Raw genomic sequence first — 19,089 nt, 5'->3', positions numbered from 1 at the left:
TTATGCAAGGACTGTTTTATTGGGGCTGAAAGTGTTACGTGCATCTTTCTGTTCCAGGTACGATGTGCAAGTTGTCTGTGTGTGAAACAGAGTCATAGGGGAATAATTAGCACAGATCATTAAAGGAGATAACAGGTTTTTGAAGTGACATTCCCCCAGGGAAAAGCGATATATAATGATTATATATAATGATTTGCCCTGTTTGAGAGGCCTGACAGAGGCTGGAAGCTGAGTGGAAACACAGCACAACTGCTGAAAGAGGTCGCATGCCCAGGGTCTAAGAGCTGATGTATCACACCTGCTGGGATCATATGCAGAGAAAGGTGAGTGCGAGTGTAAAGTATTGTTGTTAACGTCCTGTTTCTCTAACAGTTCTTCGTTCAGTGAAAACCAGATGCTTAACAGTAAATCCAAAGCATGATAATGTTCTCAGGCCTCATTTCAAAAGCTTTATTGATGTGGGAGAAAGGGAAAACTGGGGTGCTTGGGGCCTCTAAGTAGTAATACCTTGCCCCTAATCCAGGGGTCCTCAAGCTACGGCCCGCGGGCTGGATATGGCCCCCCAGGGTCCTCAATCCAGCCCCTGGTATTTACAGAACCCCCGGCCGCCCCCCCCCCCCCCCCCGGGGGTTGGGGGGGGAAACCAAGCAGCCGCAGGTGACTGCATTCGTGCCGGCCCCCTGGTTAAAAAGTTTGAGGACCCCTGCCCTAAGCAAATACAGTTTACCATGCAGAAGAGTCCTTTTGCTGGCATGATTTACATCACCTGAGAAAGCAGCTTAATTATCCCAGCAGAACACCTCCAAGATGCTGGGAAGCATCAATAAATTACAAAGAGGCTGTAATCTAAACTCCCTGCCTAGAGGTAAAGAAATGCAAAAGGAAAACATGGAGAGTGAGAGGTGTCAGAGCTCGACCTCAGAAAGCCTCAAGCAGTGACCACCATTATGGAAAGTCTGTGAAGGTCACACAGCTGCTACTGCTCCTTCTCTCTTCAGGTACATCAAATGCCTCTGAGGATGGAACTTGGCAATGTGATGCCCTATGTATAAACACCAGCATTGTTTTCCATAAACATGCATGTTTCACTCTACTGTGCTAAATCATCTGCCCGCCAAGCCATATGCTCTTGCAGAGGGTGTCTGATTCAAGCTATCAGCACAGGCTGTTTGTTTAACTTTGAGATAAGGGGCAGGCGTAGTGCCCTCTTACAAACAAATCACAGGCAAAAGATGCTTCTTGCCTGAAACCCTTTGTATTGCATAAAAAGGACAGGAACAAGACTCGGCCATATGAATTTTCCTTTTGAGCTCCAGGCATGTTTACTCTCGGGCAAGAAGAAGCAGAAAATCACCCAGGAAACTCCTCTCTCACCAGCTATAAAAGCCCATCCACAACTTTCAGAAGAGGGAGTGGGAGGAAGAGTGGGCACAAAACCAAGGTGTGAAAGCAGCCTCTGGAGATGAGCTGAAGGTCTTCAGGATGCATTCAGAACAATCTTTTCCAACGACACCATTGTTTGCCACACTTATTTTTAAGTTTAAAAATACCATGACTACTACTAATTATTTTTTTTAAACCACCACAGGAGCTTTTGGTAAGAGCAGAAGTACTCACTGTTTTTAGTATGTATCAGCATCAGTAGCTCACAAATACAAGAAGTTGGATTCTCGAAAAAGGAGGGGGGAATCCAACTTCTTGTATTTGTGAGCTACTGATGGATACATACAAAAAACATGCTAGTTCCCCTCAAAATATCCGCAAACTCTGCATCATTTCCTGGGGTCGGCGCTTCTCACTCCAGCATCTCCCGCAGCCCACCCAACCCTGGGCAGCAGGGAAAGCCCCCGGTGCCGGGCTGGCACCGCAGGGCACGCACGCACGGCACGGCACGGCACCGTGCAGGACAACTGCCGCCTGCAGGAGCCGGAGGCCGGGCTGTGTCGCGCTGTGTGGCATCGGGCACCGCATGTATTAACTCTTCCATCCGGCAGCCTTGGAAGCGCCTGGCAGATACGAGGCGGGGCCCCCAAGTGCATCAGCTCTAAACCCGGCGCCAGGTACCCCCCAAACAAAACGTTAAGGAGGGAAGCGACCCCCCGGTCCGGGCGCACCCCCGACGGCACCGGCCTGGCACCCCGGGGCCGCCTCACGGCACGCACCGGCCCGCCGCCGCCGGGACCCCTGCCGGCATCCCCCGCCCCCGCCGCCCCTACCTTGCCCCGCTTCAGCAGGTCCAAGATGTAGCCGAAGCGGCCGCCGTCCGCGGCCACCGCCATGGCCCCGCCGCGTCCGCCGCTCTGCGCCGGGGGGGCCGTGGCGCTGCGGGGAACACCGCCCTCGCTCCGCTCCCCGCCCCGCCGAGGGGGCCTACGGCACCGACGGCGCCCGTGAGGACCTGTCGGCCACCAGCAGCGCGGGCGGACTGTCACCGCGCATCGAGGTGCCGGGAGCACCGTCCCTGCTCGGATGCTGCGGCCGTGAGCGCTGCGCGAGAGCCGGCGGGTTACACCCACCGTGGTCTCGCCAAATCTGAGTGTTACCGTACAAACCGCTCTCGGCCTTCACGGGGCGCGTGGCATGAGGCTGATGCCGCAGCCAGGTCTGCCCAGGGGAGCGCCCGAGGTGGGCATGCATCTTTTCAAAAAGACTTGAAAGCACAGCTTCAAGCGGGATGCATGCCGAGGTACCCCATGACACATTTGTCCCCGGGCTCCACCTGCTTTTCTTGTAGTCCAAGCTTTTGTTTAGATGACAGTTTGTCTAAACACATCTGCAGAGAACACTTACTAATGTAATGTATGTAGTCACATGTACGATCTGTCTCGTGTGTTCTGACTTGGCTGGTGGCATGTCTGCGTGGTAACTCCAACACCTCCTTTTATCTGTTTTTCTGCATCCCAGGCAGGCCTGATGCTGCCACTCAAGGTGGATACAAAATGCCTGTAAACAACTGTGGCAGAAAAACTGGTCCCAGCAGGTCAAGCACTTTGTTCTGCTTGAGGAAGGCAGCCCGCAGGGCCCTCTGAAATGTTCACACCAGGCAAGAAGGCCAGCTGGCAGGAGAGGCACTGTGGAACTCCACCCAGACACGGTGGGCAAGGGAACCCCACAGGACAGCTGGGGGAACGGTGTTTGAGACCTTGCAGGCATTGCAGCCCTGCTCCATGCCTGTCTCCACTCCATGTCACTGCAATAGCTTGCTTCTGGTGGAGGCACCACAGGTCACTTCAGCCAGCATTTGGCTCATTTCTTCCTCCTCTGGTCTCAAACTGTCCCAAACCCAAAGGTCCCAGCTGCTCCCAAGGCCTGGGGGAGAGGGACAAGTGAGTGGCCAGTCCACTGCTCTCTCACCAGCTCCCTCCCAAACCGAGAGGCAGAAGGGGACAAGCCACCCTTGCGCTGCAACTATCAGGTAGCCCATGGAGCACATCACCCTTGTGTAGCGAAAACATACCAAAGGGTGTTTTATAACAGTATAATATATCCCCTTGGAGGCTGTATTTCCTAAGTGTACTGATACAGTAGTAATGTTATCCCAGATGCTCTCTACAGGTTACTCACTGAAACAATATACTCTTTCTTTCTCAGGAAACGGGACTCATGAATAGCTACCAGACTTTTCTGTTACTAGACACTGTACAATTATATATATCAGATGACTCATTAATCAAATAGCTCGTTATTGGGATATAGGCAGGCTTTCAGCACTCCACGTATTGCTTTTGTGCAAACAGCCCAGGAATAAACAATGGGCATCGGTGCAGGGGACAGTCAGCTGTCATCACCCACACAGCTGAGAGGTCCTCGATGCACAATGTATCAATGTGAGATATTTTCCTTCTCTGATCCAATTCTGGCTCACCAAATGGTACTTGTGTAGGAAATTTTTACTACTGTAATTTCTTTGGGTCAGTGTCAAGGGCTGTCAGAGAGCAAGGCTGGCTGAGGCTGGGTTGAGGAACGGCCTGAAGGAGTGCCTCGCTTCTCCCAAGCCGCTCAAGTCCAGCAATCATCTGCAGGACACCGTGCTGGGACATCATGCTGGGGGTGGCCTAAGCAACAGCAGCATCCCCATGTCAGGGAAGGTTGTACCATGATATTGGTGTGAATCTCCAAATGATAACCAGCAAACATAGCTTTGACCTTACTGCTCAGTGATGACAGACTGTGTGAAAAGACAAGGAATTTACAACACTTCATGCTCTGCAGTGCAAGGAGACAATGTACAGCTCCTTACTCCACTGGAACCCTTTGAGCTGGATGCGCCTTTGCAGCTGAATCTCACTGCAGCTTTGTCATGTGCATGTTAAATGAACCCCAACAACCATCTCCCAAGGCCTTCGAGACAAGGTTCTCCCCTGGTGCACACACCACACGCCTGGTCTGAATTGGCGCTTTTGCCTTGCATTCTTTGGCCGTGGATCACACCAGCGTTTTGAACTATGTGCTCTGAATTTCTGGCTGCTGTCTCATTACCTTTTTCTCTGCGCCAATGTGATTAGGTGGGGTTTTATTCTTTTTTTTTTTTTTTTTTTTTTTCTTCTTGCCCTTTCTGCTACACACTGTAGGTTATGGCCAGCCTGCACTGAAGTTCAAGAACATGTGACAGAAAGGATGATTCCTGGTTCCCTTCCCTCCATCTCCTCATTTCCTGCATCCATAAATGGATCAACACCCCAGTCACACCTGAGCTGTGCTGTCCTCCAGATCGGGGAGTGCTGTGGTTCTTGCTAGAGTGCTCTGTAAATGTAAAGACATGTAAATGTAGCTCAAGTCATGAAGTCAGCCAGAACAAGAGGGATACAGGAGAAGACAGAAGCAGCTTATGGTTCTTTCATGCTCTTTCCTTGGAGTGGTTTAGTTTCAGTGTTAGCTCTGTTAGCACTCCAGGTTCGGGTGGCTGCCAGTGATAGGCAAGCAGGAGGATGCCACAAAACACATTTGCATTGATTTCACAGCCTCAGCAATGGCATCCTCCCAAGCAGCTCCTGCTGGGATAATCCTGGCCCCTGTATGACAGCGCTTTCTGCCATCGGCCCTGCAGAAGAGTGTATTTCTGCAAGCCTGGCCAGAGCCTTGTGGCTGGTTCAGTATCATTAACACAAGCTATGACCATAGATCCAGACTACCTAGGAATTTGTGACTATTCTTTGCAGCAGATATTGATTCCTGCAGCCATTCTGAGGGCTGCTGTTTACCTCCTCTTGGATGGAAGTCAGTTTGTGCCAGCCTTTGTCTTGAGTGGCTACAGGCTGACAGGGGAATGTGCACTTGGAAGGCTGGAGACAGATGGAGAAGCTTTGTGTTGCAGCTGGTAGGCCAGGGACTTTCACCCCTCTTGGTAACCAGTCACTGTGTTTTACACAACCTTTACCAAGGTAGGTTGTATGTCAGAAATAGCTGGAAGCTACTCACCTGTTGCACATAAATCTCAAACATGCAATTGCTTTTCACACTTTTCCTCCGTTTGTTTCTTCACTCTGGTCAGTTCATTTATGTGGAAGCAGAATGTCTGAAAATGGATTCAAACCTTTGGTTGTCATGGAATTATCAATCTCAGAGCATGTCATATTATGTTAAAATGAATCAGTAGAATTATTTTATTTGCTTTCTATCAACTGAACGTGAAGCAGGTCTCCAAAAAAGCAAGGATCCCAGGCCAGATTATCAACAGATGTAAACTAATTGGTATAATTTTATACCAATGTAAAAACTGGCTCTGTATTGCAATGCTGAAATGTCACACAACACAGTGCTATGTCTTTGCACATTGGTATAGAAACTGAAATATAAAGGAAATCTGTGTTTCCTGACCTGTGAATTATGTTGACTCTCCCAGGAGAGCAGTGGCAGCTCTAGATTTTCTGGTTGCTCTCCTTCTTCATCTTAATTTCTACTTCTGAACTGAATCTGAATAGTAAAGCCTGCTCAGATGCTCTTTTCTTTCTGCTCCCCTAGGATAGTAAGGCATTTTCCCTTTATTCCATAATTTCCATTATACAGGAAATCCACTCAAGCATGGACCCTTGGCAGCCGTTTAGCATCCTGAGGGGGGGTCTTCTCCCACTGTGCACCCGTACATTACCTGAGGAAATCTACTTAAAGAGCATTTGAACCCAGCTGCAGGTGTTGATATGGGAAGGGCTAACAAATAATTCAGTATGGAGGAAGGAAGAAGTGCTTTCATTTTATAGTATGCTTGGGGGAAATGGATCTGTATAGATGTACTTCCATCCCATCTCAGAGGACTCTGCTCTCATTCACAATTGCAATGCCAGAGCAATGGAGATGCAAGAAAGCTGATGTTAAAGGTAGGGGGAAACTGTGCCGGTATTCAGTGTTAAATTGTACATTTGAACAATTATTTGAAATCATGAAAAAATAACACCACTTAAATGCATACCCAAGTGTGCATGCCTCTGGTAAGGATTGCAACCCGCTTTTATTCTCCTAACAGTGTTTAAGGGCCTGGATCCACCTTGAGCAATATTAAAGAGAATTCATGTAAATAGTTTATGAATTTTGTATAAACTGCTTCCTTCCACTGGCAGTAATATATATATGGGAACTGTCACTAGCAGAAAAAAAATTTTCCACAAAACAGATGAGACCTTCTGATGGCTGGAAAGGTTTTACAAACAGGACAAATGAGAGCAAGCTGTATTTCAAAGCTCAAAGTACCTGCATGCAGATGTGAACCTCTCCCTGCAACAAACCCTGTCCCCTCTAGCTCTTTCAGCACCACAGGGGGATTCCACGCGCCCACCCACATCCCAACCTCCCCATTCTCACCTGTGCTGCTCTGAAGAAGAAAAAGGAGCACAACCATCTGCAGTCCTTTGATGAGGGGTCAGGGAACCATCTGCTTCTGCTTCTCTTCCCCATTCAGCTGAGGCCCCACCAAGGCCACCTCAAGCAGACAAATGCCTGCACCTTCTCCCTGACAGCTGTGTTAATAAATCGCGCTCAGGATTCAGATTTAGCCTGTGACTCCCTGGGATCTCCAGATCTCTCTCTGCGATGCAGCTGCCAATTCACATCTTCACTTTCTGTTGGAAAATTTGACTTTTGACTCCTCAATATCTCTAGCTTTCCTTAATGATCAATTTTTTACTCCCCATCACCCCAGACTGAAACAGGGTTTTATTTATTTTTATATACTTGGTTCTAATATATATTGGCAAAAACAAAAAGATCACTAAACCCATGACACTGAATATGGCAAACAAACAGCAACGATCGACAAGAGATTCTAAAGCAGTTCTGCTGCTGCACTGTGGCTAAGTCAACATCATCCTCCGCTAACAGCCAGAAGAAAGAGTTTCGCCCTTAGCCTGTACCTCTCATTTCCCTTACTTCTGGCTTTAGGTCCTCTGGCAAAGGCAAATGTAATAAAGATAAAAGGTGAATTTCAGATCCACAATATTTTGGAGCCAGACTTTTTGTTCTATTGTGATTAGACCTTTTTGACACCAGTTGTCTACCTCTAGGTTTGCTGTCTTGCTCCGTTTAAGGATCTCTGCCCAAATGCAGTGAACATACTCATTCAGTATTTGTGAGGCACAAACACACATAAAATAGGGTGAAAACTGCATCTGTGCTACATGAAAAATTATCTTTATGTATGATTTCCTCCTAGCCTGTCCCATGTGACACTAGCACAATATCACATGCCTCTGAGAACAAGCTCATTTAAGAAATATGGGTTAAGTATGCAGACTACTATTAATATTTGATGTATTGAGTTATTAGATATTTATAAGGAATCAGCTAAAGTACGTAATGATGCATACCATGAATACATAATGTAATTGCCTTTTTTTGTTGCAACTCCAGTTAATCAAGTTTGACAATATAAAGAGAATTTCGAGTATCTAGAGTTTTAACAAATATTAACAGAGCAAAACACAGCAGGCTTGTGTCTATTAATGTACTGATTCTATTAATTTCCTTAAAAGAATGTGCTTAATAAAGAAATCAGAGACATGCAAATCGGGGAAAGATAAAGGAAAGATGAGATCTGGTGAGATCTGCATGCAACTAAAACCCATGTTTTAGTGATTTTGTGAGTTTGGCAGAAAGGGCAGGTCTGTAACAGCAAAGGCTCTGAAGAAAGCAGCACAGACATGAAAACTTTTCAGGCTCAGCTGGCATTCAGAGATTATTACATCACTCTACAAAGCTTGTACAATTTATGCCTTTGAGGTTTAAATGCACCAGCTGGGTTCCTGCACTTTTCTTTCAGCTTAACTACACCAGGATTAGGTTTGAGTTAACTTTCCTTTCCAAAATGGCATGCCCTGTGTTTCCTGCAATAAAGCTCTTCCCCTGTGTTTACCCGTGTGTTAATACAGTCTTTAATCCCTACTGAAAGTGGATTAAGATCCCTGTGGGTTGAATTTGCACAGAGCAAGGCCAGCGCAGACCACACCATGCTCTGCATGAGCCTGACAAGTGCTAACCCACTGCACCAGAATGAGCCTGCCCCTTCACCTGGTGTCCTCCAGGCATCCAAGGCTCTCCAGACCCTTAACACTAATAACCTGCTTTTAACACCAGTATCCAGCTGGGATCAGGACTTGGCAGATATGCTGCTGGACTACCTTCCTGCAGCAGGGCAGGAGCACTGTCACAGCCAGCATGGGCAGGCAGCACTCCGCTAGCCAGGGTTCCTGCATCTGCTTCCCCCTCTGAAGGCTGGCAGAGGTGCTGGTGACCCCTGAAAGAGCCACTGGCTTAGACAAAGTTGACTTATGTATGTAAAGGGATGTGCAGTGCAGAGCAGAAGGCTGCAGGAGGGGGCCTGGAAATCAGGACCATAAAGTGGCAATCAGTTAGCTGAAAGGAATGTGCTCGAGCTTGTAGGCCACAAACCCTGGGAGGACAAGGAATGTGAATAGATAACAATCAACGGGATGAGTCATGCTGGGAAAAGATAAGGGAATGAGGAACAGATGGTGCCAAGGAGAAGTAACACGTTGCTGTTAATTAATGACTGTAAAAACTTATTTAAAGCGCCCTTTGTTTGTAGTTAACCACCAATCGGGGATTGCCTAGTATGCAATGCTTAGCTTAAAGAACCAATCTGTTTAAAGCGCGCAGCTTCTGAAACATGTATAAACTCCTGATTGTGTACAATACATCAACATCTTGCTTGCATCAAGCTACGTCCCGTCTCTTCATTCGCTGCAGAAAGCCAAAAAATGTAATTTAGGGGAGTTTATCTGACATCACCACAAAGCAAATTGTTCCTTGTGTTAACAAAAAGCCGAGGGTGAAGCACAGTGACATTCCTGCTCCCTGGTTCCTTTGTGTGGAGCATGGAGAGGATCTGGGGCAGCAATCTGTCCCAGATGTGAGATGGATGCTAAGGCTGGCCATCAGTATTTGGGGTCAAAAACCCCAAATCATGGTTCTGTTTGGTTCCCTGTGTGCTTTGCAGTGCAGGACAAGCCGAGCATCACAAGGGTGCAGTGTAAGAGATCTACAGCCCTGAGCACCTGGCTGTTGCTCTGAAGATGTTCCTGCCCCACACACGCTGCCGTGCAGTGAGCTAGTACAAACCTTGCTGCACAAACTTGGTTGCTTTTGTCACATGGTGATGTGCAGAGGCATGGTCCCTGATGATGGGAGTCTGGGCCCTACCATGGGCAGACAAGCACTCAGGCGCTATTCTGAAGTGTCTAGAGAAGGAGATCTCCCTGGGTTTCCATGCAAGTTTCTTTTCATTCCTTTGAATGAAGCCTTCTACAGGCTTCTTGACAACTTCAGTAGCTCTCCTTGGCATACTTAAAAGGGCCTCCCTGATGCACAGCCCTGCTGGGTGGAACTGTGGATAACTGGCTAGCTGAAAAAGTTTACATAAACATAGTCTAGCTGGCTGGACAAAAATGCACATCGCTCTCAGCTTATCTGAAGTAAAGCAAAATACACTGTCTTTGGCTGTCCTTGTTACACAGTAACAGGAGGATTTTGGTGGGAAAAGAATGTTGCAGGTGGGAACAGAAAACTACAGAAGAGAAACAAGGGGTGGGCTTGGTATTTAGGCAACTAACCAATAATGAGCTTAACTTTTGTAATATGTATGAGCTAATTATTACAAGGCATAAAAGGTGACTGTAAGGGACAATAAACGAAGTCTGCTGATCACTCATATTGAGTGACTGTGTCTTCCCTCCGTCGCGACATGGAACAGATTTCCCTGTGATGCAGCTGTAGTACACTAACCTCACAGAGGCAGGAGGCAGGCTCACTTTGCTCTGCTGTGAAGGAGGGGAAAGTCAAATCCATGGTGGTCTGCCAAGGGTGGCTCCTCCCAGCATCCTCCCCGGATAACTCACCAGCCAAGGGTCTCAGAGTGCTTAGAGACCAGACAAATCCTTCTCCTACTGAAAAATGGGCCATATATGATTTATTTAAAGAACGGTGTGCTCATGTTTATCTGAGGAGACCCTTGTTGTTAACTCGAAGATATACTAAATCCTTGAATGGGAGTGTGCTAATTGTCCAGGCACAAGATATGTTAATGAGTTCCCAGACAGCTAATGAATAGACATGAGTGACTTGTATAAAGAGGGGGCTGAAAGTTTCCCTCGGTGTGCATGCCTTTGGAGGAGCGATCCCCCATGCACCCAGCGCTGCCAAATAAGGGTAACCTCTGCTCACTCGAATATTGGTGATAGATTCTTTGAATCACTGCTAGCTAGGAATACTGCATTATTTATTACCTTTTTACTGTTTTCATGTAGAGCTGGGGTGGGTGAAATAAACTATGTTGGCAAAATTATGTTTTAGCCTGGTTTGGTTTTGTTTTTCCTTTTACCATTAGTTTAAAGCAATCAAGACTAATCTGCTCCCAACTGGTATCAGTAGGTGAGCAGTAGTGTGTAACCTAGATCTGTCTCAGTCCACAGAACAAACCACCTCCAAAGTGTCTGAATGTCCCTTTGCCAGCGTTTGCAGTGTACAGACCTTCACCAGAGTGACTGATATTGGAGCACTTAATTTTGAAAGAAAAAAAAAAATGCCACCAACTTCCTTTATGTTCCTGTTCACCCTAGATCTGGTTAGCATCAAAAAGCACCAGAAAGCTCAGCTTGTTCTGACAGCAAAAGCTGTCCATGGGTAGCTGGAGTAAGTTGGGCAGCCAGCAAGGACATGGGAGGGGGATCCAGTTCAGACTGGCTATCAGATCAACAGCTGCTGCAGACTTAATTTCCTTTTATAGAAGGGACATCGTGGGAACTGTTACTCTTCATGGCCTGTGGAATCCTCAGCTTAAAAACTGCCCTCCCTGGGGACCAGAAACTATGCAACATCTCAAATGCCGGTCTGTGTGTTTGCTCAGGTTTCCGCTGCAGCCAAAAGCAGTGGGCTTGTCTTTGTTTCGGGCGGACCTGTGAAGCCTCCCTGTTCTGTGGCTCCTGGACCCATTACTTGGAGTCACAGGGGGTGAGAAAGCCTGTAACAGTTCAGAGGGGTTACAGGCAGGTGGTAAAGGAGGTGCAGAGTCAGGGCCACCCAGGAACAGGAGGAGGAATGTGCTAGTGACGTACCTGTTGCCAACACCTATTGCTGTGTGTGGGGCACCGCAGGGCAGGGCGCAGGCTCTGGTGTCTGCCAGGGTCTGGTGCTGAGGGCCACTGAGCACAGCAGCATGCCAGCAGCCCTTACAGGGCTGGAGAACAGCTTTCCTGCTGATAGCTGCCATTCCCCTCAGCCTCAGAGCCGAGAACACCCGTCATCAGGGAGGGGTGTGCATCTTGGGCAGACCTGAGAACACATGCCTCTGCTGTTCCCTCATATCTGCATTTAATAAAAACCAGGATAAGCCTGGGGTGGCAGCGGGGAAGGGGACAGGACTTGGCATATGGCCAGGGAAGGTCACCTTCTTAACATGGTTTACGTCTTTTCTTGAGATGCCCACCATCGCAGTCTTCACTCTTAACCAGCAGCTCCTCATTTTGCAGAAGGAAGCTGCTTGAGGTTGGAGTTTATTTACACTGACAACAAATGTCAAGGCACAGAGCCATCAGAAAAGCTTGGTGGTAGTAGCAGTTTGCATGGTCTGCATAGGAAGCTATCTATAGCAACCGGGAGGCCACAGAGGGCACGTGTTATCACCACTCCGTAGGATACACTCTGTCTGGTCATACACTGGGAGTTATATATAAAGCCATATACAAAAATATAGAAGAGCCCTGTGGCTGTGTTGGAAAGCCTCATCCGGGCACATCTCTAGCAGAATCCTGTCCTTGGCCCCACCAAAGAGCTGCATATTTCAGAAGCTATTTCAGAAGGGTGCTGGCCAGCAAGCACCACCCGAGGACAGCTGGTCTGTAAAGTATAAGCATACAGACCAGAGTGCAAATATGCCCAATCCTTCTAAGATTTCTGATTTCCTCTGAAGTATCTTCATGCTTTATAGAAACACACACACACACATTCCCATCTCTGTACCTTGCACATCAGCACGGTATTAAACCATCCCACCAGCTCAACTCCCCTCATTTAATTTACAAGTGCGAGGGCTGGGGAGGGGGCGGGGGGGTGTGTGTGGAAATTAAAAACATTGCAATCTTAAAGTAGGACTAAAGAACTGTAACAAATAATCCAGGGAGGTCCTTAAGACGCCACCAAACTGCTCCAAGACAGGATCAGCTGTCCCTATGTCATTCCCAAGTTATTCTAACCTGCTGTGAAAGAGCACACCCGACAAAAGCTCCCTGGGCAGCAGGTTTACAAGGATGCCTTTTGGTGTGATGCTCCTCCACAATGAGTCTGAAGTAAAAGGAGGCTTTAGTGGTGTAGTAAGCAGTATGGAGACTGACTCCAAGAATAAAAAGTAATTTTGTAAAGTGAGCCTATTTTAGCAGGGCATGGTCATCATTTAAAGAAGGTTGCTAAATGAGTACTCCTGGACAGGTTAAGCTCTGTGCTTAGCAAAACCTTTAAATAAACCAAATTTATTTAGCTTTCTAGGCAGCAAAAGCACCACGCCTTTCCCACAAGCACTCAGGAAGGGTGACAAACAACAGAAGCTGTGCCTTGACTTCGATCCTGTACTTTTTCATGTCAAATTGTGCTTCTGCAGGTTTCACACAGAAGGACAAGGTGGGATCCTCCCTCCCAGGGTGAGGCAGAGCCTCCATCCCTCGTGCTGTAGCAAAGGGGACATGGGGAGACATCTGGAGGGAAAACCAAGGATGGCTCTTGCAGAAATACATTTGTGAAAGCCTCCATGGTCTCCTCGAATGCAAGCATGCAAGGTGCTTCGTTTAACTGGTGCACCAGGTAGCTCCTGGTCCTTGTACCAGAGCCTGGTTATCAGCACTGTTACAAGTTAACATGGAAGCCACCTTCATACACACAGATGACCAAAACTGTCAAACACAGGCTTCCACATGCATCATCTCCCTCCTTTCCGTGGTGGGTTTAACATAAACAACCCAATCTGGGAAGCTGAAAACTCTTTCCTTATCACAGACGTTTCCCCTCTCATGCACACTTTGAAATTCTTGAAGTGAGAGGCTGCGAACTATTCTCACACAGACTTTCTCCTCCTTGACGAACTTCCCCTTTTTTATTGAGAGGTGGGACTGTTTCCTTCCTTGGAATCCTGCATCTCCAGTGATAATGGCCACTTTCGCCCAGTCCCATTCCTAAATACAGAGCCTGTACCTACAGATGGACATCTTAAAGGATGTCCTTGCAATGTGGTTACCAAACAAGGCACTTTGTCAGTGCCTCAAGAGCAAAGCGGTACCGTGGGGGTTTGCTGCCTTTGGTGGGTCCAGCTGGAAGGCCTCTGGAGGTGGTTGTTTCTGTGCCCTTCAGAGGGAACTGTGTGGGCAGTTATTCACCCACAACACCGGTCTGGCTTGCAGAAAAAACCACCCCACAACTGCTACAGCTCATAAGGAGTAACAGTTTTCCCCAATTCCCAAAGAAACAGTTAATTGATTTCTATTAAATTTAGAAACTAATCAAGCAAATTGAGACCAGGAAGACAAAAGCTTTAAAATGGTGGGCTGAAAGTGTAAATCTGTGACCTCTCAGTGGAGTAAACATTTAGTATAAGGATGATGAGACTTTCTTCTCTTTCACCTAGTGCTTATCTAAAGTGAGAAAAACTTAAGTGGTCTCTACTTGCAACAACAAAACAAGAGCTTTCCATAACCACCACAGTATCTAACACCAACCCAGACAGACCAGTATTTTCATTCAACTGATGAATTTTGGAGATGGTTCACATTTTAGTGGCAGCAATAGGATCTGCTTTTTGGGGTCTCTCTCCTTCTTACATCCTGACATCTTTTACCTCCACAGGAGCACCAATAGCAAGGTTCTTCCAAATGCAAGGAGATGGGCTCTCCAAAAAGGCTCTGACTTCGGAAATCGTTGTTCCTTCCCCTTCTACAAATGGTAACCCCAAACTGGATGGCTGAGGACTTGCAACAAAGATGAAATGCATTTTTCTGGGAATATTATAGTTTCTACAGGGCATTTAATTTTCAATAATGGCTTCCATGGAGAACTGCATATTTGATGTAGCTTCTTCAGCTCCTCTCAGGTTGTCTTTTACTTTGTTACAGGGCACTAAGAGCATGGAGCAAGGCAGACCTAATAATGTGCTTCAAAATACATATTTTTGGTATTTCTTCAACACCCAATTTAACTATTAGCTTCTTTCACAGCTGACAACTGTTTCATTTAGAAAAAAAGTTCTCAAGATTAAAAGTTCATAAACTTAAAGGTAATTAACAATGGTCTTCCAAAATAGTGTTATTGTATCTGCCAGCAGCTATGTACAAATCAAGTTGCTGTGAAAGCCCCAATGACTCCTCAGTCCTCAGATCCTATTGAAAGAATAATACTTAACTTCCCTTGTTCAACAAGTCAGTTCAAAATTGTTTTTCTGGAAGAGGAGGCAGAATCACAGACATAGTTTGTGAGCCCTTTAGGGGCACCCAGCTGTATATATTTGTCATCCCTAGCCAACATCAGCAAGCTTTGAGTGCTGCTGAGGATTACAGAAGGCATTAATATTGTAAATACATTCTTGAGAAACGGTAAGAAATAGGGAGCAGGTCTGTTGTATGACACCATTGCTGGAACATCAAAAGGTTGTGGCAGTGTAGCCATTCTGCATAGTGCAATCCCTGACAGCCAAGACTTTATGCATTTTCAAGCACATGATAAAACCATTTAATTTATTAATTTCTTTAGGTTCAGCCTCAGACATGTAAAGCTATGGTTAACACAAAATTAATATAGGTGGTTAGTAATCACACCATTTACATTTTTAGCTACATTTAAGCTTCATAGACATCTGTTTTGAAAGTGATTTTAGGTTATGGACTCTACTTACTTGTGAAACTGTTGTCCATCAATTTATCATTTAAATTTGTCTAATCAGAAAACACAATAACCATAAAAATGGGAGAGGTAGTGCAGTCTAGCATTAACTACACAGGCAGAATCAAAAGCGTCTGCTACACAGGAACATTCAGTGATCACCGTTTGTTTGCCTGACATCAGCTGGGGCATTAAGAAAGGCAAATCATGCATGCAAAGTTCATTATTAGCACAGATTTTTGTTAACTTAAAAAAGATTAAAGATTTCAAACCAATTAAAGTGATTAGATTCTCAGTGCGGGGTGAAGGCCTACACATTTTGCTGGCTTCAGAACAAACTTTGGGAGTTAATGGGAAACAAGTACACCTCCTGCAACCTTTAGAAAAAGGCAACTCTGCTGTCAACATTCAGCCTGAAAAAATGCTGGGAAAGAAAATAGCTGGGAAGAAAAAGAAGTTGTAGAATAACTGGGCACCAAGGAGATATGAAACGTAACATCTGTAACAACCCAAGGTAGCTTATGAATACGGAAAACAAAGCAAGAAATATTAGCCACTTTTCAAAATAGAACACTGTTAAAATTATTTGCCATGAGAAATTAACTTGTTATTCACCGAACAAGATTTTTCGCTGTTGTCCCCCTACTTCTGCTTCTTTACCCTGATGCCCCTCACAGATAAGGGAAGGTGAGTTCACATCATGGAAACTCGGGAAACTCAGGAACTATAGTTTAGGATTTTGCAAGTACGGATTTGCCCCATGATAATCAAATACATCATTCCCCTGAAGTCAAGTAAGAATCAATATTTGGGCTGTTTCCCAGCACTTAAAGCACCTTATTCAACTTCTGAAATTCAACACTACTTCCTCTAACAGTGATGTAGTAAATGCTAAAAAAATTGTAGACAGTTCTCCAGCAAGGCAGAGACACACGTAGGGACGCATAGCTACAATTACATCTCATTTTCATTGTAACTTCACCGTGTTCCAAAAACCCACTCTAGCACCTGCTGTCAAGGACAAGAAAATACTGTACTTTTGAATTATTTTCACTCCAAAGTTTTTTTTGTTTGTTTCTTCTTAAAGGATTCTCAGCTAGGTAGAAGCCCATGACCTGAGCATCTTCTGTTCAGGGAAGCTACCTCGGCCTTTGCTGACCAACATTCCATTACGCCCTGTCAGGAAAACAGACTCCCACAGGGCTGCTGTAGTGCACCCCCAGCCTGGTAGGTCCTCTCTTTTAGGGATCTCTACTGTTTCTTTTTATTTGCAGTTGAATTTCAGGTCAATGTCAGGATGTGGGGAACAAAGGCAATACCCAGACTCTACCCTTCTCACTCCTCACTCCCTCATGTTGCTTGAGTCAGTACCTCCCTCTTGCTCCTGCTCCCCAATCTATGCACTTAACACTTCGCAACTCAAATCCTTTCCACCTTTTTGGTTCCCCTCTTACTCCACATTCCCTTCCCTATTTTTCTCTTGCTGCAACCCTCTGTATATCCCAGTTTTTTCTCTTGCTGCAACCCTCTGTATATCCCAGTTTTAATATTCTTATTAATTTAATATTCTCTTACTCTGCACCAGTCCTACTCTGTGGATAACTGGCTAGCTGAAAAAGTTTACATAAACATAGTCTAGCTGGCTGGACAAAAATGCACATCGCTCTCAGCTTATCTGAAGTAAAGCAAAATACACTGTCTTTGGCTGTCCTTGTTACACAGTAACAGGAGGATTTTGGTGGGAAAAGAATGTTGCAGGTGGGAACAGAAAACTACAGAAGAAAAACAAGGGGCGGACTTGATATTTAGGCAACTAACCAATAATGAGCTTAACTTTTGTAATATGTATGAGCTAATTATTACAAGGCATAAAAGGTGACTGTAAGGTACAATAAACGAAGTCTGCTGATCACTCATATTGAGCGACTGCGTCTTCCCTCCGTCGCGACAAATGGCGCCCAAACAGGGACCCTAGAGAGGGCTGAACCTGCGAGCCACGGTTCAACGGAGATTCGGGTACCGGTGCTGAAAGCAGCGCAGGAGGCGGAAGGGCACAGTCCCCGCGCCCGGGAGCACCTACAGAGGGTCCCGCCGGCCACGCGTCGCCGAAGTCTCGCAAAGGCTGCAACAGCGCTGACGACGGTATGGAGGGACAAGCGACGTATGATTTGCTCAAAGGCTTTTTAGAAAAGCGGAGCGTTCGGGACATAGATTGTAACAAGGCATTACCCGGGTTATTAGCGTATGGGGTAGCAAGGGGTCATTTTGGGAATCCAGATATGGTTTTCGAGCATGCAGAGTGGCATAATTATGGGGACACACTGTTTGCCGAAGTAATAGCCGACAATAAAACTGCCAAAAAACTGATGAAACCGTGGCAGGCTGTCACTAATGCCCTTTTGCAACATCGAGCCGAACAGAGAGCGGCTGCTGCTGCCTCTGAGCGGCTGGGAGTTGCTAGCGGGACTGCAATAGCCGCACGGCAGGGGGAATCGGCTTCCCCCCACGACTGCCCGCTGCCTCCCTCGGTGCGTACGCTGACGGTTCAGCAGGGGGCTGCGGGAAGCTGGGACCCGTCGCCCTTCCCGTCGCCACCCTCTTCGAATCCCTCAGCCCCTCCGTCGGGGAATGATAGACCGTAGAGAGTAGGGAATGTACGAATCCTTTTGCAGAATGTCTTCAGGTTGCCCAAAATAGGCAAAAGGTCTGGAAGCAGATAGCAGACAGTGCTATGCTTGAGGGTGAACGCGATTTTGCCGCGGGAATCGTGCATGAGGCTTTCCCAGTCATGTATTCACAGCCAGATGCGCAGGGGAATATCACGGTTTCTCTCACTAACTTAGATTGGAAATTATTAACTCAGCTACAGGCTACGGTGGGTGAGTCAGGTTTAAAAGGGGAACCCAGCAGACAAATGTTAGATTATCTTTGGGGAACTAATACCTTACTCCCGAGTGACATACGCAGTATAATGAAGTTAATCTTGAGCCAACATCAGCAGCTGCTGTTTAACGCTCATTGGCAGGCTGCTTGTCAGGAATCGGTAGCAGTGGTTAGACAGCCAGGGGACCCGCTGCATGGGGTTACTCTACAGGAGCTGATGGGTTTAGGACCCTATTTTCGAACCGAAGCGCAGGCACTGATGGGACCGGATAAGGCCAAGGAAGCGATGAGGCTAGCTAGACTAGCGCTTGACCGTATAAAGGAGCCTGGGGGAATCCCTTCATATATGGGAATCAAGCAGGGAAGAGAGGAACCATTTGGGTTATTTATCGATCGGGTAGCAAACGCCATACAGGCAGCTGGGGTGCAAGACTATCTCAAAGGCTCCATTTTAAAGCAGTGTGCCATACAGAATTGTAACCCAGCCACACGTAACATCCTAGCTACGCTACCAGGGACATGGACCATAGAAGAAGCTTTGGAAAGAATGGCACAAGTGCCAGTCGGGCCCCAGGCTATGTTAGTCGAGGCAATAAAAGAACTAGGGAGTGCTTTAAAAGAGCAGGCACAGTCTACCCAAAGTCAGGTCTTGGCAGCCCTTGCTCCTTTGCAAGCCTTTGCTGGGCGATCAAATGACCACGGCCCATCTCGTCTACGGTGCTTCCGTTGCGGTGCCACCGGACACGTGAGACGGGACTGCAATGTCAACGCTGTATGGTGCCGAAACTGCCGCTCGGACACTCACAATGAAGGTGCTTGTCGTCGATCGGGAAACGGGCGACCCAG

General features: G+C 46.7%; 1 protein-coding gene across 2 annotated transcripts in view; it reads right to left on the bottom strand.

Moving 5' to 3' along the window:
• The window catches only part of TRIM36 (tripartite motif containing 36), a 30,879-nt gene extending 28,564 nt beyond the window's left edge, over positions 1 to 2,315 (bottom strand). For both annotated transcript variants that reach the window (XM_056325300.1, XM_056325298.1), the window contains exon 1: positions 2,217 to 2,315. In XM_056325300.1, the coding sequence (XP_056181275.1) occupies positions 2,217 to 2,279 (63 nt within the window). In that variant the 5' untranslated portion in view covers positions 2,280 to 2,315. The remainder of the gene's footprint in view (positions 1 to 2,216) is intronic.
• Positions 2,316 to 19,089: the final 16,774 nt, after the last annotated feature.

Source organism: Falco biarmicus, chromosome Z (assembly GCF_023638135.1).
Source record: "Falco biarmicus isolate bFalBia1 chromosome Z, bFalBia1.pri, whole genome shotgun sequence".
Lineage (NCBI taxonomy): Eukaryota > Metazoa > Chordata > Aves > Falconiformes > Falconidae > Falco > Falco biarmicus.
This window is presented reverse-complemented; position numbering and strand designations above follow the sequence as displayed.